We start from the raw sequence: 27,651 nt of genomic DNA, 5'->3' as shown, positions 1-27,651 counted from the left end.
CTTCATTCTGGAGACCTCTTCATGGCTACAGTGTCTTTCCTTCATCTGAGGGTTCTTCCCTAATTAAAATCAGCTCAGTCCAGAGTCAATGCAAAATAAATTTATTTGTATACATGTCCCAGATAACATGCATTATGCACATATAAAATTATATAACTTAGGCCATTTATATGGTCATTTACATTTCTTGATTTCTGTGGATATCCTAGACCCTCAGGGCAATTTAACTCGTCCCTAATAAATAGCACTAAGGTGCTGAGAATGAGAATATCTGTCCTGTCAGGTTTTTTCAGAGACTCTAACTTACAGTATGAACCTTATTCTAGCACATTCATATTTCAAAATGAGGAAAATTATTTGCACTGATAAGAGATTTTTGGGTCTGATACTGATAGCCAATTTTTAAGGAAGCATACCAGCTGATACTGATCTGATACACAGCTCTTTAGCTTGAAGAGCTGCATCCAGCTGGTAAATTCGGTGTGGTGGAAAGGGAAGGAAGCGGGGTGGGGGGGCAGATCAAGGCCCCTGCAGTAAGGGAGGGAATGGGGCTGGGGCAGGGGCAGGCACTGATCAGCTGGGGTGGGGAGGGACACGGGACAGATCCACAAGTGGCTCATCCAGGGGGTGGGGGGGCATGTGCCCACCAGATCTGTGCAACGTGGGGAGGGTGTCAGTTGCAGGCTGGTGCCAGGGCCAAGGCATGCACGGGACAGAGGCATGGCTTGTCAGGGGGGCATGGGAAGGGAGCAGGGGTGGATCCTGCCACTGCATGTGGCTCGTCCCGTACTCGTCCGGCGGTTCCCACTACTACTACCACCACTTGTTCAGGAGGGCATGCGGGAGTGAGTGCCCCCAGAGCTGACTAGGAAGAGCCTGGCCCCAGCATGCCCTGCCCTACCCTGCGCAGATCCAGGGGTACACCACTCCCCCCACCCTCCTGGATGAGCAGCAGGAGCCACCCCCTCTTTCCTGTGCCCCTTCGATGAGCCACACCTCCATCCCGCCCCAGCTGGGCAGCCCCTACCTCAGCTGCCGCCGCAAACCCAACCCCACTCCCACACCGTCCCTCACCATGAGGGCCTTGATCTGCTTCCCCACACCCCTTCCACCACACCAGACTTGCCAGCTGCATGCAGCACTCCATTCTGCCAGCTCTGCTCCTCACTGCCTACATGCTGCACTGCGGCTGTGCGCACACACGGACATTTACTGGACAAATTATCAGCTACATCAGGCCAATTTCTGATGCAGATAATTTTCTTTATATCAGTGCTGATTCGATATCGGACTGATGTATTGGTGGTGCACCTCCAATTTGGACCTCGTGTGCTATAATACAATGCCTGTACTGAAGACTGTACAGTCCTAATAGGCAGGCAAAGGGCGTGAGGAGAAACAGGCATAGAAAAATCAAGTGACTTACCCACTGCTTTTTCTCAACTGAGTCACAATTCATATACAAGCACCTACAGTTCATAAGATAAATGGTTAAAAACCAAAAGAAGCTCTAGCGAGCTTTAAATATAAAATCTGGAGGGTAGCTTTATCCTATAAATAATTATACATGACCATGGAAAGACTGTTTCATGTTGAATAGATTTTTGCTTTACCAGGGCAATTCGGCATATTGAGATAATTATCAAGAAAGATGATAGACGTGTGACTCAGTACAGCATGTTCTTAATGATACATATAGAACTCTGATGACTGATTTGCTGCTCTGTGTTTGACTTCATCTTTCTTTAAGCATGAAGAGCTAAAAAAAGAATCTCCAGCATGCTGCAGCACTTGCAAAGTCAAAGAGGTATTGCCCAGGGATAAATGCCTTCTTCTTTTTAATTCTATTTTACATGGCCATCTATAAGTTTATCGGGGTGACCACCAGGATCTGGGGGAACGTTTGTTCACCAGAGCGCCCCAAGGGATGACGAGGTCGAACAGTCACAAACTCCTGCAAGACCGCTTCAGGCTGGACATAAGGAAGAATTTCTTTACTGTCCGAGCCCCCAAGGTCTGGAACAGTCTGCCAGCGGAGGTGGTTCAAGCTGATCCCCTTCAAGAGTAGATTGGATGCTTATCTTGCTGGGATCCTATGACCCCAGCTGACTTCCTGCCCTTTGGGCAGGGGGCTGGTCTCGATGATCTCTCAAGGTCCCTTCCAGCCCTGATGTCTATGAAATCTATGAAATGTTACATGTGATTAATTAGTTTTCCAATTGCCTGTTAGAATCAATCCCTGTTTCTTTGATGGTGTGTGATTCAGAATAGAGGGTGCAAAGTCCTCACGTAAACAAGGCTTGACAACTACAGACAGGAACTTGGAAAAAATGCCCCACTGATTCCCTAGCCCCTTTTCCAGTGTATGTGGAAGAACAGAGTGAGCATAGGGTCATTCAGGCAGTGCATACTGGAGGTTGTATACAATAAGGATATGAATGGAACATCAAATGATAGCTTCCTGGCTCAAAAAAGAGGGAATATTTGTGTTCACAGAATCCCCATTTCTTCTTCACTCCCCTTTCCCCTCCCCACAAAACATTAAATTATTTCAAACCAATCCCTTTTCTTCCCCTCCAAAGCCTAATTGAATTTTTGCTTGTATTTTTGTTCAGTTCCTGTATGTATGAATCACTAGGGTTAAGAGTTCATGCAGCTTCTCTTGTGAAGTGGTTGGAAATCATAAGAAGCTGACACTGAACTAACAAATTATCACCGCCCCCCCCCCCAGTTTTGCTTCAATAGGTCCATTCTCCCTGAGTTCCTGACCAGTTCGTCGCCTTTGAAATGAGCCTCTGTTATGTGGCTCTGCAATTTCAGTATTTTTTCGTTCTCTATTTCCGTCTTGATTGAGACAGAGACATTAGTTAAGTACCTCAAATACACTGTAGTATTTAAACACTTTCATTAGTTAAAGCATTTATTGTACTTTTACTATTCAGTGATAATCAACTTTTACTAAATTAAATTTTCCCACACTTTGCTAGCGGAAACTGATAGTGGCATATCCTGCTGCCTGTACCCACAAATTTTGTTTTACTACTCCCACATTTTCAAATGTTGAACTGAATGGTAACACGACCTGACTGGAAATGAGTCATACAGTTGGGCCAAAGATTATCCTATAGCTCAGTGCACAAATTATATAATAGAATTCCAAGACTTATTACCTGATTATTTTGTGTTCACAAAAAATAATGTTTTCCAATTTAAATCTATTAATTAGTGGCCAGCACCAGATGAAAATTTATCAACACTAAAATACCCCCAACAAACTACTGGCTGTGATCTAATTATGGGTTTATAAAAACAACACTTTTCCTTGCTGCTTTGTCCTCATAAAGCATATCATAAATCAATTTCCAGTATTTAATATGTGCCCTTTCCTCTGTTGTAACAATACTCAGCATCTAATTAAGGTCTTTTACACTGGTTTTCTTCTCTTGCTAATGCAAGATTTAAAAAATTCCTTTCAATTTTCTGAACTGAATGATTCCTTCTAGTGGTTCTGGACTACAGCTTAACTCTTTTTTATAGGGACCAGAATATATACAGCCAAGTCAATCTAGTACCAGCCTAGAACAGAAATGACTAAAGTTTGGCCCATCAGCTAAATGGGACCCATTTGGTGACACAAAGCAGTTCTCTTCAACTCTTCACTATTAAGTCTTACAGTGTAGTGCTTACTCTAGATACAAGGCAAAAGTGTGCAATATCAAGATATAACACTAGTAGGTTCAGACTCTGATTTCTGTTACCTTATTATGAATGTAGTGTAACTTCACTGTGGTCAGAGGAGTGAAAAGATTTTCACTGATGCAAATGAGATCAGAATTTGCCATGTAGTCCATATGGACTATTTATAGGCTAGAACTAATAAGCTCTATGAGTCATAACTTCCTGTCCCAAATGAAGGCGGGTTACAATCTGCTCCATTTTATGCAAATTATTTTAAGTGCTGCTTATCACACTCTAGGCCAAATGACAGTTCAAACTTTGATTGAATAGATGATAGTTCAGTTCTCATTTCAGGTCCATGGGCCCCCACCATTGATGCAAAACTCAATAGCAAATACAAACCACAACGTGAAGCATCTAAGAATTAAACAGACCTAAAGTTTCTGTTGTGGCCTAAGTGAAAATGCAGTGTTACATAGCCCTGGAATTTCTTGTGTTCTCAAAGCTTTGGTAATGCTTTTGATGAGCAACCTGGGCAAGATTACTGATTACTGGGTGTGGAGAGACTGCATTGCACAGTACAGCTTGTGTGACATGGCTGTAAACCTGACCCAAGGGAGAAGCCACGCTCATTCCTCCCCCCCCCCCACACACACACGGGTAAATCTGCAACAAAATATATTAAGACTAGGTGATTGCATGTTGCACTTCCTCAGTACTAGCAGCACAATGAGGAAGCAGAGGCTGACTGCAGAAAAACATTACAAGTAATGCTCCTATGGCATACCTTATGGCCATGTGGGTCAATGTAATTTACAGTCTCATTCTCCCTGGCCCTTGGCATACCTGGGATGCAACACAGAGGAACCAAAAGGCTACTAAGATCAGTTGTTTAATGTCCTTCCACCAAATAGATATTTAATCATCATGGCTAAGTACAGACATTCAAAAAGCCCAAGGCAGAATCAACCTAAGTTACGTGGTTTTCTGCAAGCAGCATAGTTTAGATCAGTAGCAAACAGAACATACATTCACCCTTGGGTTGGGGGACAAATCTTAGATCACCATTTTTAAACCAGTCTACGTGTGCCATACTTCTGTTTTGCTACACGTACAGACTGGTTTCTGATCACTTATTCCAGTAAAAGTGTAATGTTTGTACCAGGCCCAAGGCTCCAAATAAGTGCATGGAGGTGACAGTAGGAGACAGAAACAAGTCCAAGAGATGTGGTTTCCTCTTGATGATCCTAATTCATACCAATGGGAGTTACCAATTCTAGTCCAATGTGAATCCCAGATCTGCACATAAACCTGTTGAGATTACTGTGTCACATATTGTTATTGTTAGCAAGTACAGTTGTCGTTCTTTGCCACTTTTGATGCGCTCATTCACAAGGTTAACACTGATGAAGCAAATTGGAGGCAAGTGCTACCACTGTAACCACACATGCTGCTCACTCTTCTCACAAAAGCAAACTACATTTGAAAGGCAAGGACATAACACATCATATACCCTGGCAGCTGGCGTTGATGTTAAGCTTTTCACAGCCTACAGAACAGTGAATTGCTCAACAAGGGAAAAATACCTGTTAGCAATGTTATTTAGTGTGCTCTTTAGGGGCAGAATTGAAGACATAGTCAAAGCCTCCAGATGTAAATTTTGGAGCAAATGTTATAGATTTTGACACTGGTATTTTGTTTGCATAGATTTTCTACCTAATTCGAGAAGAATCATCATCAGAGGACATCTTTAATAGCTACTATCAACAAAAATGTAACGAGTGTTTCAGCACTTCTGTATCTCTAATCCCATAACAATTTGAGGGGCTACATCGATAAAATTTCATCCCTGCTTTTAATTCATATACTTAGTGAAACCTGAATGTTACATCTACCTGTTTGGCAATACACACTGAATACATGTAAAAGTTACACAATGTTTTCAGGTAGGTTGGACCCTTATGTTCAGAATAAGTTATTACCCCCCCGTCAAAGCCCCTTATCTTGATCATTTTTCCTTGTTGGGAATACTGCTGTATCTAGGCTTCTAGTAACTAAGCAGTGAAAGAAGGACATGGTCAGAACAACAGAATGTTATTTATGCTTCAATTTCCCTGGCACGCGTTCATATAGTTAATAACAGGCTCTTTCATTTTACATATACTTTAAGAATTAAGAAAATTACATTAAGTGTATCAAGTAAAATCTTCTGACACTATGGGAGATATTTTAAATATTAGATCTACTTTACCCAACACACAATAGCTTCCTAAATATATTATTCTCAAAGAGCATAACTTAATCATCTATAATTACCCCAAATCTTAAAATAACATGATAAGTAATACTTACTTTTGAGATTAGGAATCTGACACTAAAATGACAAGATTAAAATATCACAGATGCAATATTAATAAGCACACTCTACATTATGGTCTTATTCCACCACTTTACATATTTCACTTATAACGGCTTTATTTTTATGTTTATTATTTCTTTGTCTTGCAGTAGCATGTAAAGATCCAGCCCTACTGTGCTGAACAACATACATGAGTGTAAGAAAAGATGATGGCCCCTGACCCGATGAACCTCCAGTATAGTTAGAATGTGGAAGACAACAGATGAACAGCAAGAAAGAAAAGTTAATAGGGAGATGGGCACAATTGTCATTAGCAGCAGCCATCAAACACTAACTAAGTACTGAAAACTTCAGAAGACTTTCTCTTCAGGCAGATCTTCAGCTAGTGTAAATTGTTTTAGGTCCCCTGACCTCTGTAGAGCCCTGATAATTTTACCAGATGAGTATCTGCTCCCATGCTATTTTATTCATTTCCCATGGTTTGTATCTTTAGATTTGAAACGTGACATTTTATTCCCTACAAGTTTTCTTTTCCTTTTATTCTTAAGTGATGCTATACATTTAGCCTATCATTGAAAATGTGTCTAATTTCATTTAAAAACCACTCTTTCTACAACTTAAATAAGGGGTGGACAAAATACAGCCTGTGGGCCAGATCTGGCCTGCCAAAGGGATTTTATCCAGCTGTCAGCAGGTCCCTTGGCTTTGCCTGGTTCTAGCATGGGGAGCAGCCCAAGCCATGGCATGCATATATGGCTGGTCCTGCTGCAACCAGGAACACAGCAGGGCTTGGGCAGTGGGGTGGCCAGACCCTATTTCCCTGAAGTGGCAGCTCCTTCTGTTTGTTGCGGCCACTGGCCCTGGCCCCACTGCCCGAGTACCCTGGCCTGTGTGTCCCACATCCACCACCGGGGACCACTGGATGGAGCGAATGGGAAGGGTCTCCATGGAGACTGGCCGGGGACACAGGCAGGCAGGGCATGCCCAGCTGGGTGGATGCGATGAGGCTGCACGATGGCAGGGAATGGCATCCAGGAGTGGGACAGGTGGGTGAGTGGGCCAGGGCCAGGATCTTGGGGAGGTAACAGCATGGGACCAGAGCTCTTAGCAGAGCCATGATCTGCTGCCTACACGTCCCTGCAATGGGCACGAGTTCAGTGGGCAGGGCTGTACCAGGAGCAGACTGCGGGTCTGCCCTGGGCTCTGGCTGTGCAGCATCACTGCCCCAAGATCCTACCCCTAGCGCCATCTTGTACCCAGATGCCGATCCCCACCACCCATGCCCCATCCCATCTGCCCAGCAGAGTGTATCCTAACTTGGGTACAAGCCAGTCTCTATAGAGATCCCAGGGCCAGGATCACCAAGTGGTGACAGTGTGGGGCCAAGCTCCAGGACAGAGCCATTTAAGGGGTTTTGGTAAGCTGCTGCAGGCGGTATTGACCCAGCCTGCAACAGCTCACAAAAGCTCCCTAAGTGGCCCTCCAGCCCAAATAACTGTCCACCCCTGACTTAAATAGTATGCCATGCAGGTTCATCGTAGGGCCAACAGGAGTCCACATGGGTGGAACGGGCCCTTAATGTGTGGTAACAATGGAATGGATGCTTCTTTGTGTCTCTCAATTAATTCCCAGCAAAAAGCACAAAACATTTTAGGAAACCAAATACTGGATATTTTTGTCTTGCTGTTTATTTTGTTTTTTTGGATCTATGAAATGTCTGTAATTGTGTGTGTGTTATGTAGCTTCTCATCAAGACAGTGGTTGGTTTTGCATTCCAACTGCTTTCTCTATACTGTCACAACTTCCAGCAATTAAGGAATCAATACTTTTTTTTTTAAGTGCTGTTAAGTCGGTTTCTGTTTCTCACAACTTCAACATTTAGTCTTTTAAAAAAAATCCTAGAGACCCATTTCTCTGTCCTGAGTCCCAACACATTAATTTTTAAATGTCCATTTTCATACAAAGACTAGCACTTCCTCAGTAGCAGGTATGAAGGCTACAGTCGCTAGATTTGATAATTCTGCCAATGTGCTAGTATCACAACTACTGCTGCTACTTTTGCTCTTCCCTGTGTGGCAGGTGCCTCTGTTGAATAGAGGAGACCTCAGAGGGCAAATGCCTTTAGGACACAGTAAACTAACTGCAGCAGAAGAAATATGAAGCAGCAGCAATGAAATAAAATGTCAGCTCAAAGGGAGAGGAAAGATGCCCTTAATACAAGGACAAAAATACACAAATGTACTTTGTAAATACTACAAAGAAAATAAATAGCACAGAATACAAATGTCAAGAGAGAGAAGCACACTGACACAAATTCAGGTCAGTGTGATTAAAGCAGCAAATAATTATCTTGGATGGAACATAGAGATATGCTATAAACAAATTTAAAAAAACCCCAAACCTTATCAATTATTTTTAAAAAACAGTATATAATTCCTAGTGCTGTTCTGACTTTTAAACACCACACTATTTTTATTATTTTGCAAAATAATGAAAAAATAAAACCTTTTATTCGACTAGTTCCTAAGAGAAATATAGTCCAAAAGGCCTCTAATACCATGTGACTTATTTTGACCAATCATAACCAAAAAATTTATCATGGAAACAGAAATATTAAGATATATATTTGCCATAAAAAGGTACAGTTATCTTAATAGTTAAAAGAATTCTATGATACTTGAGATATAGCTAAGTCTTTCACTTTAAAAAATGTTGAATTTTCATGGGGAGACCAAGGATTAAAACAGGAAAATAGTAATGAGTGAGACTGTAGTCATGATAGCCCAGGAAATACATGAGGGGCAAGGATTTTTGTGGATAGCCTCTTTTATTGAACCAATTGCACAGTTGGGATACATTTAGACAAGCTTTTAAAGATAACACAGTCAGTGCATTATTCAGAACTGAAGAAGAATTCATTGCAGATAAAAGCTTGCCTAAGTCTATCCCAACCATGGAGTTGATCCAGTAAAAGATATCATCCACAAAAATCCTTGCCTTTCATGAAAGCCAACAAAACACTTTCTTGAATAAAAAATTGCCAAGTTACTGCCCAGTCAATCTCTGTCAGCCTCATTACTTTTGCTATATGAAACAGTATGCACATAATTTGTTTCAAGTTCTAACGCACCTGATAAAGCACATGAGCAGGTTCAAAATATTAGCTTACCTTGCCAAAGCTTCCCTTCCCAATTGCTCGGAGTATCTGGAAGTGGTCAAAGTTCACTATTGAATAAAAATAAAAATGAGTTTTACGTTCTAATTTCCAGGTGATTTCCCAACAAGTTCTTAAAATTAAATGTAAGAGAAAGTCCAAGATATCCAATTGAAACAACTTATCAGTATTTCACCAGTTGGACAAGTTATTGCTAACACGATCCATATATTCTACAGAATATAAAAAAACATTGATTATTTATAGAAAACTAAAGGAAACAGCTCTTTTTATCAGACTGAAGTTTGACGGATTGCCTTGTGCACCCCGTCTCCCCCACCATGATATCTAATACCTTCAATTTTCTTACTCTTGAGGTTACTCATTCCAAATTCCTGGATTTCTCTTACATTGCATATTAAAAAATAAAGCTGACATAACTAGAAGTCAAATACTAATCCATCCAGTGAATAATACCTCCATCCGTAAGCAACCCAACTGGGTTTGTGACCCACTTCTGGTGTGGGTAGAATTTTCAAAGAGTCACAACCTGCTAGGATAGGTACTTTACAGATATGACCACTGTAATAAATAGGAATTAGATGAATTAATTTATGCATTCATATAAATAGATTTGATACAGTTTGAAAAAATAACAACTGTAAACTATAAAAAAAAAACAACCAACCCCAAAGAGTGAATGAGCAATTGTGGTTATGGGCAGCAGAGAAAGGAGAAATTCAGGGAAACATCACAATTAAGTAACTGTAAACTCAAAGTCCTATTGTAAAATAAACAGTTTTTGTATATTAAACTTATAGGTGGCTCTTGTCCTTGCTGTTACTGCACACAAAGTGTGCTGTCACACTGCATAGGCACAGGTCAGTACTGCCTATGCATACCCAGCAGCCAGAGTGGATGTTACTTATGCTATCAAAAAGCCAATGTTGTGAATCTGGGCCATTGACTTCCATTTGCTTGATTTGTATATTCATCTGTATTTTGTATGTTGGTGATTCCAGAGTAATGGGCAAACAGAATGGTGTAGATATAACACTTTAATTATGTGTTGTGTTGCCAAATCAGCAACCACAACAAACAAAAAAAATTACTACTAACCCACTGCTGTGATCTCAACAGTTTATCTCAAACAAGCAAGAGGCTGGACCTGATGACATGCAAGGTCCCTTTCAGCCCCCACCATTATGAAACTATGAAAGGATGTTATTTAGTCCTATCTAAAAGATGCTATATAGTCCTATCATTCTATGTAATTATGCAATCCCTATTACTATACATCCCGAGTATCTTGCTGATATTAATAAATGTATCATTTATCATGCTACAAACAGGGAGCAAAGGGTCCAGTTTACCAGTGGGGAACTGAGACACAGAGAAGTTAAATGACTTTCCAAAGGTCACACAAGAAGAGTATGGCAAAGCCAGGAATTTAATATCCCGAGTTCCCTCCAGTGCCTTGAAACTCAATAAGCTTCTTTCCTCTCTAAAGGGTCTAATCCAAATGCCATTTCAGTCAATGGAAAGGCTCTCTCTGGTCTTGAGTAAGGGATCTCCAAAGATATGATTTACTATTAAACAATAATTTTTTTTTATTGAAAAACTGTATCAGCTAAAACCCCTGCCTAGCCTATATCCCCCAGAGCTGGCACACATCTGGCAAGAGATTCAAATTGTGCATACTCCAACAAATCTATTTTTTACACATCCTTCTGTAAGAAATTGACAAGAATCCAGTTAGACTAAAGTGGGCAAGTTTTAAGCCCACAAAATATGTTTTTGGGTAATTAAAATAAAAGACAATGCTCATGTTCTGAGAAGCTCCTAATGTTGCTTCAGCAGTAAAACTTCCAAAGACTTATTTATTATGAAAATCCATCATTCCTAATGTATTAAACTGAGATGCTGTGTTTAAAAAAAAAGATATATTTTTCTTTATCCATGACTACAAATGAGCTAAAAGGTACCTTCTACTTTATAGTCAAGAGACAGCTCAAAATATGCACATCCACTATGTATAGCTTGAACCAATCTGTAAGGAAACATTGTATTTAATCAATTGAATAGGCAGTATTTATTTACTAAAAGCACAAATGAGGTTTTAGGAGCTACTGCTCATTTTTCTTCACTTGCATAAATTCCTTATAGAAAAGCTATGCAAAGGGGGTTCTAATAAAGAAAAAAAAACAAGCTGCAACATTTTTTAAATCTCTGCTAGCAGCATATTACTTTTTGTGCACAATGCATATTATTTCTAAAAATGACAACATATCTCTACAGAGTATGTGATTATCCCTGAAATAGAAGTCTTAAACTTGCCTGGAACAATTATGTATGCTCTGGAGATTTCACTTTTTTGTGAGTTGACAAGAGGAATCTGTCTTTCACTAACAACTAGAATATCTTATTATTTTGGGATGATTTGTACTAGCCTGAGTCATGTATAAACGCTAGTGAAGAATTTCATGACACATACTCCCAACAAGCAAGGAGATGACAGCTGTTGCCTATTCACAGGACCATATTCACCCACTACATTGACTTCAGTGTGGCATAGTTTTGACATTCACAATCTGTAAGTACAATAATGGTTTTGGCTTGACGTTTCACTGAAGGAACCTATGGGGGGAGGGGGTGAAGCTGAAAACTTTTCTATAAATGATAAATTAAATTGAATGTAGCAAAATAATATAACTATCTTTTTGATAACCTTTCAGATAAATACTACCTCTATGGGTTGAACTTTCCCAAAAGCTACTTAGAGCCTTGTAAAGCAAATAAGTTAATTGTGCCTGTTGACTTTTCTGACAACTTATTATCAATGTCACCTTTTAGTTAAGTGGAACTGTAGAATAGAAAGCTTTCACATTTGTCATGAGAGGCAAGTGTCCTCCCTATGAGATCCTTACTGGCCTCAACAAAAAACCCTGAGTCATCAGTGAGATTAATATACAGTGTTTTTGATGACTTTGGCACAGGCTGGTTTTTGTTTTAATTTCAAGGAATGCACGCAAAGCAGAGGAGTGTCAGGTTGTGATGCTGCTGTTGAACTTAATCAAACCTTAGATTATACAATCCGCCCAAAAACATGATGCTCTCTTCTGCTTCTCAACAATGATTTAATAGCAGATGCGCCAGTATGCTATTTAGTAACTGACATCCCATGGTTTTTACAAAATCTGTTACATTACCAAGTGGAACTGAATTCACAGCTTCTCTTTCCCAGTATGTAAGCTTCAGCCTATGCTATTTTTTTTGTACATAATTTTTAAGCACATGGATTCTTAGGCATCAATTAAGTGTGTGTATCTAGGACTTGGTCAGGACTATGAAAGTTTCCCCATAATTTTTATGTAACTTTATTTCTCTAATTTATTCAGTGTTTATATGATACAAGAGCTAAAAATATGGCAAGTAAAAATACAGCACAGTCTTGTTCTTATGGCCTAATTAGTAGGCATATCACAATATCATAACTTGATTTAGGGGTTTGCTGGGACAAGGACTGGCTAGAGATGGGCCTGAGGCAAACAGCTCTGAATCCAAATGCTTCCATACTGAGACTGTGCTAACCCCACAATGGATCTGAACATCCCCATTAGCCATCTGAGACACAAAGCAGATACACAATGCATGTTTACACCTAATACTGCAGGGTATTATGGAAGGACCCAGCTCCTTTTAAAGGAGTCTAGACATAGAAGCATAGGCTCTGTGTTGGCTAAATTATCCTGCACCTCAATATGGCAAATTGCTATGACTAGACTGATTCTAGTACCCAAACTAATCTGTTTAAAGTTATCTTAAATATCTCTATACTGCACTGAAGGCATTGTGGGACAGATCAGGAGTTCTGTAAAGCACTGTACTATAGAGAAGTATAAACCCTTTCCCAATCATGTTGGTGTTCGGAGTGAATCATAGAAAAGTAGCCTTGGTATGGACCTCAGGAGGTCACCTAGTCCAATCTCCTTCTCAAAGCAGGATGATCTGTAATTAACTCACCCTAAATAAGTGGGTGTCTAGCCTGTTCTTAAACTTTGGGAACAACTCCCTCAAACAGCTACTAAGCACAATGCCCAAAACATGTAAATGCCCTTTTAACTTGCCATAGGTTAAGCAGGGGGGGATGAAGGCAGTATTGATGTCCTACTACTGGAAGGACAGGAAGTAGTTTGTTAAAATATGCTCATGAAATCCAAGAAAGAAAATAATGCCTTCCCCCAAACCCTACTATGGAGAAAGGTGAAAACTCCCATAGTCCATGCCATTTGACTATGGGATTCATTTTTTTCCCCCGATCTCAAATATAGTGAATAGTAAAACCCTGAATGGAGGAGTCATTCCTCTGGGTTTTCTAATTCCCAGCAGGACTGGCAAAATCCCCACCCAGTATTTCTGAGAGAGTCAAAAAAAGAAAGAAAAAAACAGATCTCAGTAGCAATCAAGAAGGGGGGAAATTCCTTCCTAGTTCTTTGTGGGAATGAGCACAAGCCTAAAAACATTAGTTAACCAGACACCATCTATTCCACAGAGAGCTAGGGATCACTAACACACTCCATGTCGCATGCAAACTCCCTTTCTGTCATCCTACACCACGGGTGGGCAATTATTTTAGGTGGAGGGCCACTTAGTGAGTTTTGGCAAACTGTCAAGGGCCTCATGGGAAGCCTCAGGAGGAAGGCCCAGTCCCACAACCCCGCAGGGGCCCAGTGGCCTGGTGGCAGCTCGCCCCCCCTGGCCCTGGGACAGGCAGGGAGGTTGCACCAGAAGCTGGAGTGGAGCCATGGCCACTTTTCTGTTTCAGAAGCTTCTGCTGCTTCCAGGAGGCCAGGGGCCCCAGGGAAACTCCTGGCTGGCACCAGGGGCAGTGCAGGGGGCTGCGTGAGGCTGCTGGGGGTGGCACAACCCAACAGGGATGTGGCCCAGGACAGGGAAAGCCCGGGGAGGCGGCATGGAAGTTGCATCCCATGCTTGAGGCTTGGGATGGCAATAGCCTGGCTGCCCCCACCCCACGGGCAGCCCTGGTGCATGCCGCTGCCCCAGGGGGAAGGCCCAGCTCCCCCCACCCTGCAAGGGCCCAGCAGCAGCTCACACCTTGGCCACAGGACAGGCAGAGAGGCTACACCAGGAGCCGGAGCAGAGTCACAGCTGCTTTTTTGCTCTGGAAGCTGCTGCAACCTCCCTGGGCTTCTGACACCCTGGGCTGGGACCCTGCCAGGTCACAGCCTGAGGAGGCAACCCGTGCTCCCCCCAGGGCTGGCCAAGATCTTCCCCAGGACCTCTGGGCTCCTCACAGCTGCAGGAGCTTCTGGAGCAGAAAAGCAGCTGTGGCCCTGCTTCCACTCCTGGTGCAGCTTCCATCTTGGGGCCAGGGAACAAGCTGCCACTGGGCCCCTGTGGGACTCACCGGAGCCTCCTGTGGTGAGAGCAGCTGGGTCACTGCTGCCCCAAGCCTCAGGCGCATGATTCAAGTTCTGCACTGCCTCCCTGCACTTCCCGTGCCTTGGGCCAAGTCCCCACCAGCTTGTGCCACCCCCAGCAGCCCCAGGTGCCCCCTGCACTATGCCCAGTGCTGGACAGGGGGGCTGGGAGCCAGTGACAGCCAGGCAGTGCCCTGGGGCCAGTGCCGGTGGGACACAGAGCAGGGTGGCAGGAGCCTGGGGTGCAGCTGGCTGGGCTGCCCCAACAGGAAGAGAGGGGAGCCACCCCACTCTGGGCCCCACAGGCACTGGCCCCAGGGCACCAGCACTAGCTCCTGCACACCCCCTTCCTCCCACCCCCCATACCCCAGCCCCAGCAGCACGTAGCCCCGACCTTGCTCTTACCTGAGTTTCTTGCTCTGGCACAGGCAGGAACAGCCTCATGGTCCCAGGCCAGAAGCCACTGCTAGGCAGGGGCTTCTGCCTGGCAGGGGCAGGGCTGGGTAGGCCCTGCTCTTCCAGGGGCCTGCTGTGGCTTCACCTGGGTCCTACTGCCCCTGGCTCCTGTCATTTTTGACAGGAGCCACAGGCAAATAAATATAATTTTTTTAAAAAAATTTAGGGGCCCCACGAGCCAGACAAAATGGCTAGAGGGCCGGATCTGGGCTGCAGGCTACATTTTGCCCACCCCTGTCCTACACCCTCCATAACTTAAACTAGCTCCTTTAATCTTTAATAATTAAGCTGGTTGTGGAGCTCTGCTTCATTTTCCTGCTACTGAATATGGTACTCTCTTGTTTCTACCTGTGCTGGGAGAATGAACAAACTGAAGGTGCATTAAGGGGTAGCCTGCTCCCAACACTGAGAAGGAAGGGAACAGGGCTATTCCCTTTCTGCTTCTTCTGGACACTAGCAACTTCAATCTTGTTTATTTTTTTAGGGAAGGAGTCAATTATATTGCATATTTATCTTCACCTATCTGCACACTTGCCCAAGGATCAATAATCTAACTGGCTTTTGACAGGGGGCCGGATCTCATGTCGGCCTGCTCCCCTGTCTAGGGCAGTCTGCCCCATCTCACCTGCAACAACTTGATGTTCCCCAATAGGATAAGTGGGAGGCTGCCCATTTACTGTCCTAATGCCAGGAGGCACTATCCATGGCTCTGTACCTTCCCTACACTGTGGCCCATGCCTCGCAGATGGCATCCAGATTACTGGCCAGGACACACTCAGTACTCTTCTGGGCCTCCTTCACACTCACTCCACGTGCCTCTCACAGGGGACTCTAGCATACTGCCCATCACTGGGGCACTCTCTATTGCCTTGCTCACTCAAGCAACCCCCTTTAGGCCATCAGGGTTGACTACTTTCACTCCGACTTGGCGCACACAGCAATTTTGGTTCGCTCAAGCTCCCCTAAGTCTACGTGGCCTTTCCTTGTGCCAAACGTTGGGCTGACTCTGCCCCTAACCTTGCACTGGACAACTTGATCCTCATCTTACTAGTGGAGTTGGCCCATGTACTGACCTTTAAGCTGCTCTTGCATACTCAGTATGCCCCTGGTGCAGTCCTTCAAGCCACACTTAGGAGCCCTACTTTGCACCCCACACATGCACAGTCTTTTGACTGCCTCTCAACACTAGCCCCCTCAGGGCCTCCGGGGTCTTACACCCCTGCTGGTCTCTGATGTTTCTCTGCTAGTGGGCCTGGCCCACATTTGCTCTCACAATTATCCACCAAATGGTGGGGGCCAGGCTTGAAGCACCCCTATCCATCCACCTTTCACCAGGGTGGTAACTGACTTGGTATTTCTTGGGAGCTGTTTTGCCATAAACAGTCCTGCCAGACCCCACTTCCCTGGCAGGGTGCAGTTTCAGGTCATGCCCAGGACCAGGAGCCTCCTGCCATCTCCATAGCTCCTGCCCTTACCTCCAAGATTTTCCTTAAGTAGTAGCCCATCCAGATGATATTACTCCCTCAGCAACTGGTAGCAAATTGCTGCCCCAGTCTGTGTGAGCTGGGTCCTAAAATGGGTGCTCTAATCAAGCACCTGCTGGCTGCCTGACCCTAGTCCTTAAATTGGCAGGCATCCAAAGGTGCACTGCCACACTCCCCTTACTGATCTGAGCAGCTCAATCATATAAAAACACCCTAAAACTTGGGTGTGTCCAGGCATGAATTCAGATTTGAACTCTGCAGCTGCTGTCCATCTGTTATGAGACTAACAAATCTTTCATTATTCAATGTCCAGTGACTTACACCTGCCCTATATTCTGGAGAGCAGTTAGAAAAAAAAAGAGAAACAAAATTCAAATTACTAATTATTATGCACTAATTATGCATTATTTATATAATTATTATAATGTATATATTATAGTATAGTTCTGAGATATGCTTATTCACAGGAAATAAGTCTTTGTATAAACAGTTTATAAACTGCAGCTCTTTACAATAACCTAACAAAATGTACAGTGCCTTCTGAAATCAATGATGCTATCTAGGAAGATAAAAGAAGATATTGGGTATAGATTTTTCTCCTCTTAGGAATACAACAATGTTTAGCTCACTTAAAAAAGCTTTCTCTGTGCCAACAGCTGTCATAAAACTGTATGCATAAGTGTTTGCATGTAGTGTACTAGCGTACACTGTTGTACTAAATTTAGTTAAGGAATAGAAAGAATCAATCAGTGAAACTATTCCAGCCTCAAATCCTAATTTACTGAACACATAAGCAATATCAATAATCAAGGGCTTTAAATACAACATTCAACTTCTAAGAAAGCCCTAACTTTCAACAAAAATACTCTTATGTGAGCCTCCTGATAGATACAGTGAATTTAGCTAGCTGAGCATCTGTCACCACATAGGGGTTTGAAAAATTATTGGGTTTTTTTCCTGTGTATTATTCTCCCCCAACTCTAACTTTTTTCTCCTAGGTTTTATATACTTCTTTTACAGTTCTCTCCTGTATGTCCTAGGCATGGTTATGTCATAAATATCCACAATCATCTTTCATAGTGGTTGTTTCTTTTCTGTTAGGCTGCTGTTTCTTTCCTGTTGTCTTGGACTGCTATACTAAACCCTCTTTTAACTTATGCTGCCTTGGGTTATAAAAAGGACACCTTAAGCCAGAGGTGGGTAAAATAGGGCCTGCAGGCCACATCTGGCCTCCCAGACGAGTCCATGCAACCCATGGGGCACTTTTCTATACCAAAAGAATTATCACTGGCCCTAGGACTCACTGCCCCTCTAAAGCTGGAGCCTCCATTCAGGAGGTGTGGCTGTGGTTGCTAAGCAACCAACCCCCACCCTGGTCTGGCCTGACCTGCCCCCAGCCACAAGCTGTTTCCCAGTGGCTGTTTCCCAGCCCTCCCTCACGTGAAACTAGAAATTCAGGTAAGGGCTCCATCAGGCTGGGGTTCAGAGACTCCTGTTGGGGGAAAAGGGGTTGGGAATGTTGGGAGCCACATGCTATGGGGCTGGGCTGGGCTGGACTGGACTGGCCCCACAAGCTGGAGGAGTGCAGGAGTTGTGTGCTATGGATCTGCATTAGGCTGGCCCCACACATTGCCACCACATGCAGCCGGGGCCCTGGGCAGGAGTAAAAAATGTGCACTATGGGGCCCAGCAGGCTGGTTCCACTCACTGCCACCATATGCATCTGGGGAATCTGGCAAGAGGGCAGAAATATACACTATGAACTGGGTGGTGCTGGCCCTGCTTGCTGCTACTACATTCAGCCAGAGACTCTAATGGGAGCATGCAAATGGGTGCTATGGGGCCTGGCAAGTTGCTCCCACTTGCTGCCACCATGTGTGGGGCAGAAGCTGCATGCTATGGGGCCAGATGGGGCTGGTCCTACTCACTGCCACCACATGGAGCTCCGTGGACTCACACACTCCAGGGACTCTGAGGACACCCCCTTACCCCCCCACCATACCCCCAAACACACCCACACCCTCCCACAGTCCCCACACACACTCCCACACCATCTATACCCCCACCTCCACCATACCCACACACTGCAACCTCAAGCACATGCCCCAGGCCCCCATCCCTGCACACTCACACATACACCCATCCCCACATACCCCATCCACTATACCCACACCCCACCACATGCCCACCCACTTCCCAACCACATGCTCATCCAACAACACTCCCCCTTACTCCCCACACACAATATACAAGAGTAAGATAGTATTTTGAGCTATTATGCAAATACCTCTGTATACACTATGCAAACAGACATAAATCAAGACTTTTTAAAAAATAAAGTATCTTATAGTAGATGTTTGATTTTTTTTTTAATATATGATTTAGTTTTTTTTCTGGTTCCATAGTGGTGCACACCACTCCAGAAAGGAGTATTTCCAGGGCAAGGGGAAGGACTTCACGTGGCAGGGTGAAGGAGTGGTAGTTCAGGTCCCAAGATGGCGACCAGGGGATGGGGTACCTGTCAAGGGACAGGGCTACCCTTACAGCCTTCAACAGCTCACCAGAACTCATTAAGCAGGCCTCAAGCTGAAATAATTGCCCACCTCTGCCCTGAACTGTGACCCACTGACTTTGTGTTTACTTAGTGGCATTACTTATGCTAACCATTTTGCTAAGGCAGCTTTCAGGCCTACATACACAAAAGGAAAACAACTTGAGAACCCCTTCAAAATTTGTCCCTAAAAATCTTAAACTACTAAAATCTCAGATGTTGCATTTGCAGGTTTAAAATCATACTTTGAAAGGAACTTCACTTTTCTTTGCCTTTATTTGTTAGCAGTTTGTGTGCCAGGCAAACAGTATGGACAATGAAAATAGGATAGTCAGTTTCACTTTTAGTGCATAGGTAGTCTTTTGTCAATATCATGTTCAGCTACAACAATGCTGCATTGACTGACTGTGTTGTAAACAATGTTGAATGAAGTTCATCAGTGTTTAAAAACAACTATTTCCAGCTAAATTAAAAAAAAGTCTTGGTATTATTTCTCTTTTAGCTGTTGTAAAAGCTTGTTTTTCAAAATCAAAATGTTGGACGCCATTTGACCTGCCAGTGACCTTTTAAAACTATAAGCATCCAGTTTCTGGACTACTGCACTCAGTTTATGGGCAACTAGTGTATATTTGTCTAACAGTTGCAGATATATATATAGATATAGATAATAAATAGATATGCATGTGTGTGTGTGTATTCTACTTCATAACATAATATTAAACAGCTACAATAATGCACTCCAGAGGTCCTTTGCATTACATAAAGATGAAGAGTAATTCCTATATGTGCAAAGACTGTAAATGTTTGATGATCCTTCCGAAGGAAAGGTGATTGATAAAACAATAATGTCTTTGATTTTTACAAGACAATTTGACAGACCTCTGCAATGCCCCTGAAGTTATTTTTCTATTGCACGCTGACATAACCATAGGAAATTAATAGCCTATTTTCACCTGGCCATCATATTGTATTATGGTTTGCTAACATGAGAAGAAATCATCATACAGTAATTCTAGAACCATAATTATTGACACAGAAACATTAATACATGGCCACAGTAACCACAATTTACTGCCACAGGATGTCATCAGTTTCTACCAGTGGCTGGAAGAGTTACAGCTACTACATAGACTTAATAACCTACCGCTACATAATTCTAAAGGAAAGGGCTATATCTGCAAAACTGTGAAGCATTCCACTGAACAGACAAAGAGAGAAAGACAACTAGGATTGAACCCAGGCGGAAAATCACTTGTGGTGCTGCAGAAAAATTAGAGTCAAGACAATGAAAAAAAGCATAGGCGGTGACCCAGTAGGGGTTGCTCCTGCACTGAACCACCCACCTCACTGTGCCCAACCACCTTCCAGGCTCTGAGTGCCTCCCTGGAGCACACCTGCTAGCCTGGGGATAACACAGCCACCACCCAGGGTCTGGAGTGATCCTGGCTCTGTGTCCCCTTGGAAACACAGGCCTAGTAGCCCTTGAGGGTACTCAGACCACTTCAAGAACTTGGGGGGCTTTCCTTAGTCTGAAGCACAAATAATGGTCTCCCTTAGTCAGCTGAACCAAGGGGACCCCAAGGCATAATCTAGACCCGCTCCCAACAAGTCTTTCATGCTAGGTGCAAAGGAGAACTGTCTTGATTACAAGGAGTGGGTTTGTAATAGGATACAGGGTACAGCAATACCAAAGAAATCCCATAGAGCAAACTGGCATGGCTGGGTAGCCTTTGATCACACATATGAGTTACTGCATGCTATATATCTAGTTAGACCTCAGGTAGCTTACTCACAAGGATCATCCAGAGGCAGGTGGAGATTTCCTCTGGAGGCAGGCAGTTCACTGATCATGAGTTTCAAGAGAGAGCAAGTGTCAGATGGTCCAGCTTCTCTCTAAGTTTTCATCATGGCTACTCCCCCGCCTTCTGGGCAGTCCCTAAATTATATAGACCTTATGATCTCATTTACCTGGTCCAATGGAGGCCAGCACCTGTTGGCTGCCAGCCAACCAATTTGAAATGCATCACTGGTTGGGCATCTAATGTTAGTTGCCCCATTGGATCTCTCAGGGACCCAATACTGTTCTTGTTCTTTTTTCTAATTCCCATGTATCTTAAGATGGACTTTTTGCTGTCCTTGATCCCTGGTGCAAGCCTAAGTTCAGTTTGTGCCTTGGCTTTTCTCGACCACTCTCTGTAGGTGTGGGTGAGTGCAGAGTAATCCTCTTTGGTAATGGTTCCTGTTTTTCAGCTGGTGTAGGCTGCTTTTTTGAGCTTAATGAGGTCCAACAGTTCCTTATTCAACCATAGGGGTTTCCTTGCTCATTGACTGCATTTCTTGTGAGAAGAGATGGTTTGCCCTGTGCTTCAAGGATTATGTTTTTGAGTGATGATCATTTCTCATGTACTCCCTTTTCTGGGGAGATATGGGCTCTGATTGCCTGACTAACCAGTTCTCTCAGTTTGCAGAAGTTGTCCTTCCCAAAGTTAAGGACTTTCATTTTGCTGAGGGATTTGCCTGCTCTTCAGTGAACTAAGAAGGTGACCAAATCATGGTTGCTGTCACCAAGCTTCCCCTCAATCCTCAGATCACTCACCAGGTCCTCCCCTCTGATCAGGACCATATCCAGCAATGCCTTTCCCCTAGTTGGCCTATAGACATCTTGGGTTAGGCAGAGGCCATTGATCCATGTCAGAAAACTATGCAACCTGTCAGATTTGGCCGTGTGATTATCCCAAGAAATGTCAGGAAAGTTGAAGTCTCCCATGATGATCAAGCATTGGGAGCATGCGCCTTCGACCAATTCCCTAATGAATTCCCGATCTAGGTCTTCCTCTTGGTGGGTCCCTAGCAATGATATATGCCAGAGGTGGGAGCCTGCAAGGATAGGGTGAAACAAAATCCTGGTAGGCATGGAAATTGGCTGAAATGAGAGAGAGAAAGAAAGAGAGAGGAAAGAATGAATGTGGAGTATTGGTTTGTAAGTGATTAGAAAGTGAGGGGAGAAGAGCTGGAGGTACCTGTTAGAGATGGGAAAGCAACAAATAATAAAGCATAATTTCCAGTCATCAACCCCTCCTCTCTTCCCTTGCCTTCCTACAGGCCTAGGACTTGTTTAATAGAAGGCTTTTACTTTTGCATAATGCCCCATGTGTTATAATAAACCACTTTCTCTTATTTTGCTTTCTTTTATTTTCATTAATAAAGGAATGAGCATTACATTTGGGTTTTGGTCCACCACATCTAACACTAAACTGTTTCGCCCATTCTCATGTACAGAGAAGATTACATGGGTGAGGGAAATGGAAATGCAGTATACTGTGACTGACAGGAAATTCAAGTGAATATTAATGGCCCAGGAATTCAGGGGATGCTGGCAGATAATAAAAGAAATTAAATACATAATATGAACCCACTGTTAGAAATGAACCACTTAAAGCAGTACAGAATCAAACGTACTATTAAGAATCAACCATGAAGTCATCTTAGAGGGGACATGTTACTGCACTGTTAGAAATGAACCCTTTTGGGTACTATGGAATAAACGTACTATTAAGAAGCAACTGTGCAGTTGTTTTTGAAGGAATAAATTATTGGCGTTGGGTAGAATAATGTTTGCTTTGGCCACAACCCATTCTTAATTAGTCCATGGCTATTACAATAATCTGTTTCTTCAGACAATGTGCACTAGAGCACTACTGAATTGCACAAAAAGTACAAATCCTGCATCAGTTCTGCATTATAAGCTTTGCAAATACTACTTTATTAGGAAAATTAAGCTTCATTAGGATAGCATCCCAAAGAGGCAAATTGGCTATTCATTAGTCACTCAGCTGATCTCCCATTTGGTGCAGCTTTGAACACATTGAGAAGCCAACAATATTTCCTCAAATTGAAAAGGCAAGCATTCTTTCTTTCACATGTTTGCCTTTATAGGCAAATAATGCAATTTTCGTAAGATGTGAAACTTTTACAACTGCTAAAAGTGTATCAAATAACCAGCTAGCCTGAGGCTGAGGTTCACTGAAAAGCACTGGGTTTGGCTGGAGTCCAAACTGTGAAAATCTAGGAATGTCTGATAAGGATCTAGGCCAGGGCCTGGATATCAATGCCCTACAGGCCAGATCTGGCCCACACAACCACTAGATCCAGCTGGCAGATGTGGGGTTTGGTGGCATTCAGTGGCAGGGGACTTCAGCTGCAGGCACTTTCCCTCTGCCACCATAGACATGAGTACTGGGTGTGGTGGCCAGGTCCTAGCACCTGCCTCTGACTCAGGGTGGATCATTCCAGCCCACAACCAGGAAAGGTTGTTTACCCCTGATCTAGGCAGAACCAATTGATCAGCAAAGCAAGTTAATTTATGACTGTGGCACAGCACGTTTGGGGTGCCTGCCACTTGAGGGTTCTCAAGGACTCTGAGGGGAGCATGCTTTGGAGGAGCAGCAGGGGAAACCTCCACCAGGAACCATTTTAAGGGGGAAGGTGTGTGGCAGGGCACTATCACTGCCTGCCACTTTAAGAGTTGAGCCAAGCAGCCACGAGGTGCCTGATTGTGGTGGCCATTTTAGATCTCTGGCTACCCATATAAACATGGCAGTTCACTGCTGGTAGGCCAGGCAGTAATATTGCCTGACTGCAAGGCTCCATAACATCCTGGAGGAAAGGGAAGGAGCTGTAGGGGATGGCTAGAAGGCTCCTGGTCCTGGGCATGACCTAAAACTGCACCCTGCTGGGAGTGGGTGGCCAGGTGGGAGCCCCCAGGAAATACCAGGCCAGTTACCAACCCAGTGAAAGGTGAGTAGGGGTGCCTTAACCCCAAGTCCTCACCTTTGGGTGGGTTTATGTAACATCAGAGGTAGTTGGGGCCAGACATGGCTATGGCTACCTGAGCCCACTGGGGAGGGAAGCCCTGTATTCTCAAGTGAAGGGGGCAGTGTGGAGCCCCAAGCAAGGGAAGTAGGCCTAGGTATGTCTCCAGATGCCTGAAGCTGTAGCTTGGGTCAGAGGCCAAGTAAGGGGCTCAGTCCAAGAGACAGGGATGAGTCATGACCCCACTAAGTCCTCCGCTGCTGGGAGGCCAAGTGTGGGTCAAAAGCAAGACCTATAGTGAAACACAATATCATGCTGCTCCGGGGGGGAGTGAGAGTCTCTGTGAGACCCTGGAGCACCTGTCATGGTGTGGAATAAGAATGCCTGGTGAGGGGCAGCCCCAGAAAGGGGGTGGAGATGAGAAGCCCCAGTGCAGTGAAGGAAAACCAGAAGGCTGAGACCCTTTGAGAGGGGGTGGAGTGTGAGAAGTCTTAGTGAGAGGAGGGTGGTATAAATGTGAGTGTCTGAGGCCTGAAGAGGCCTAAGCTTGGTCTGGCAGTAAGCCGGGAGCACTGTGTCATCTGGATGCTATCTGCAAGGCTTGGGCTGCTGTGTAAGGGAGGAAAGGAGCCACAGAGAGTGCCCCCTTGCATTGGGGCAAGAATGGGCAGCCTCCCACCTAAATTAACAACTTGATTAATTACCAACAAGGCATGGCAGGTGATACAGGCGGGTGGTGTGCCCAAAGGCAAGTGGGGAAACTAGCACTGTGGCAAGTCGGGCAGCCTCACTTTGCCACAATGACAAATATCTTGAGGTAACTAGAACATGAAGTCCTCACCATTGCTGCTTGAAGTGACCTCTATCAATGTCTAAAAATAACTAGAGGTCAGCTCTCAAGACATTCAGAATTTTAAATGGTCTCAGATGCTGCATTAAGCTATATTTTGAAGGATGTCATACCTCCACAAAATGGTTTTTTGTTGTTTGTTTTTTTTATAAATGATACATTTTATACCAGAACCACTGACATAGCCATTGAATAGCCATTAAGGTACCTTGTCTTTAGGTTTTGATTTTAAAAACAGGAAAAACTTCTTCACCTAAATCGATGGATCATTTAACTGGTTAGTGGTCCAACTGATTAATCCTGGAGATGCTAACCCCCCAAAACTGACTCTCAACATAGTGTCTTCCTCAGGGCTAAGTACAACCAGTCAAAAAGCCCAAGGCTGAATTGATTCAGTCTTTGCAGGTTAACCTAAGCTGCAGAGATTAAACTGAGAAGCAAGTGAACAGATGTTCATTTTTGGCTCAGGAAATGCAGCCACATGCCCACAGTAGCTCAGGCCAGAAGCTGAGGGGTACTACAGCATGCCTCCCAGCCTGCCACTGAAGCTCCAAGGCTTTTCCCTTGCTTAGGTATTCTAGCTGGAGGGTGGGGGTTTAAATCCCCTACCTGGCCCACACCGGACTCCAGTCCAAGTCTTCCAGGGGGCAGGGGGAACAAGTTCCTGCCAGGTTTCTGCCCTCCACAACTCCCTGCTCAATGGGAGGGGGGAGAGGAGTTGGCAGCCCCTGCCAGGCTGAGGAAGGGGTGGGTGGGGAAAAAATACTGGCACTGAATTCATAAAAGCCTGAACAAGAATAGCTCTTTCTCTGAAGTGAACATGTATTGAACACAGCAATTTGCAACCTCAAGCAAACAACAAAGAACAACCAAAAATCTTTGCCTAAGCTAAGATACAGCCCACTAGAACACAGTGGGCACCTGTACATGTGACAATATCACAATGTATACATGAAGAACATTTCCCTTTGTGTGGCTTAATGGTGTCATACATTACATGTACGTGAGTTTTGGGAGGTTTAAATGAGTTTGCAGCATCCCAATATAGTTTAGTTTGCAATGTTGCAACTTGGAACATTACAGCCATTAGTCAGCTTGCCCCTCCTGACTGCGGGAGAGGCAGATAGTCTCTACAGAAAAAAAGGATCAAGCCCTTAGCTACTTCTGCCTTCAGCAGGCTCCTGCAGCTGGCAGGATGCCTGGGGCAACCTGGGAATGCAGCAGCTGGCTTGCCCATGGGCAACGTGGGGAAGCAGCAGGAGGGTGGATGGGTGTGATGGTAGCCAGAGAAGGCAGCAGGGATGGTGCACGGGGCACCAGGCCACCTCGGCATGCTGCTAGCTTCTCCAAGGCCACCCAGGCTTCCAGCGAACTGTGCGTTGTCCGCACCACCTTCTCCAGCCACCAGCACAGCCAGCTGTCCTCCTGCCTGCCTACACTGCCCCAGGGCAAAGCAGCCCATTCTCAGGTAGCCCCAGGCATCCTGCCAGCCACAGGAGCCTACTGAAGGCAGAAGTGGCAGGGAACCTGATCCTTTTTTTCTGAAGAGCCTGCCTGTCTTCCCCATGACCAAGGGGCGAGCTGATAGATTAATGGCCCTGGCTGTAGGAGAGGCCAGCAGGCTCCACCAGACAAGAAAAAGGATTGGGCCCCTCACTGCTTCTGTCTTCAGCAGGTTTCTACAGGTGCCAGGACAATAATGTATATACAGTGACAGAAAAATAAAACCCAGCATCTCAATTAAAAACTCAGTTTCAATTTAGGGGGCACAGAATGCAACTCTAAGGACCTTATTCTTCATAATTATTATTATTACAGTAAAGCAAATAATAAAGTTGCATGTTAGAATTTCATTCTTAAATGCAATAAGTAGGACCATTTCTTAAGTGTGACTGTCACCACAAGACTTCTGGATTACAGTTAAACAAATACCATAGCAGGTCTTAGGTACCAGAGAACATCTCAAGCAAAAGTTCAATAGGTTGCACATACAAAAGGCTCTGGCATATGCTCCTCCCACATGCTGTTAAATAATAATGCAAGATATAGATGGGAACAGACAAGACAGGAAGCCACAAACAAGTGGACTATGTTTATGCTCAGGGATGGGGGAAATAAAGAGATGTGTGAAGAGTGAACGAAGCAGAAGAAGGAGAAATGCCGGGTTTTAAGAGCCAAAAAAGGAGCAGACAGGGACTCTACAGGGGAAAAAAGTCAAAAGAATGGGAAATGAAGGTAGAGGAGGGCATGGAAAAGCAGCCTAGGAGAAGTTAAGTGAAAAACATTAAACAGAAAGCTGGGTTATCTATCAGATCCAATCTGTGCAGGCTGCATTTGGTTAATATGTGTTTGGTTAGTATGTGTCCCGCACAACTCAGCTGTACCCTCCCATCCACCACACCCCATGTATGGTACTCTGGGGGACCAAGAATCTACATGAGAAGAGTCTGATCACAGCTAGCTTGTTTGAAAAATGCTCTAATATAAAAGTCTCTCTAATATAACTCTTCCAGGTCTTAGGTCATCCTCAGATGATTCCAAGAAAGCCATGCACCCTGCAGATTTTTATCCTAGGCCTGGAGTTCCCCTGTCCCACTTTATGTATTTTGCCTTTTAGAGAGAGAACCTAACACCAGTGTTCCCCTCCCCTTACCTGTAGTCCATTCCTGATAGCAATACTATATGACAGCTTGTGTCACAAAGAAATCCCCCCCCATCAAGTATTTAGGAAGCTAGAAGCAGCCTTACTGTCATCCCCCATAGGATGCTGGGGAAGGGAATATATATCTCCCCCCACAGTGACTACTATCATGGCATTCAAAGACCTCAGTTAAGCCAGGACAAAGTCAAGTGAACCCCACTGAAA

General features: G+C 44.1%; 1 protein-coding gene across 2 annotated transcripts in view; it reads right to left on the bottom strand.

The window, feature by feature from the left end:
* The window catches only part of STK32C (serine/threonine kinase 32C), a 274,747-nt gene that overhangs the window by 120,492 nt on the left and 126,604 nt on the right, over positions 1-27,651 (bottom strand). For both annotated transcript variants that reach the window (XM_019556028.1, XM_019556029.1), the window contains exon 2: positions 9,207-9,262. In XM_019556028.1, the coding sequence (XP_019411573.1) occupies positions 9,207-9,262 (56 nt within the window). The remainder of the gene's footprint in view (positions 1-9,206; positions 9,263-27,651) is intronic.

Source organism: Crocodylus porosus, unplaced genomic scaffold (genome assembly GCF_001723895.1).
Source record: "Crocodylus porosus isolate Cpor-Errol unplaced genomic scaffold, CroPor_comp1, whole genome shotgun sequence".
Lineage (NCBI taxonomy): Eukaryota > Metazoa > Chordata > Crocodylia > Crocodylidae > Crocodylus > Crocodylus porosus.
The sequence above is the reverse complement of the archived record's forward strand: the minus strand, read 5'-3'. Positions and strand labels throughout refer to the sequence as shown.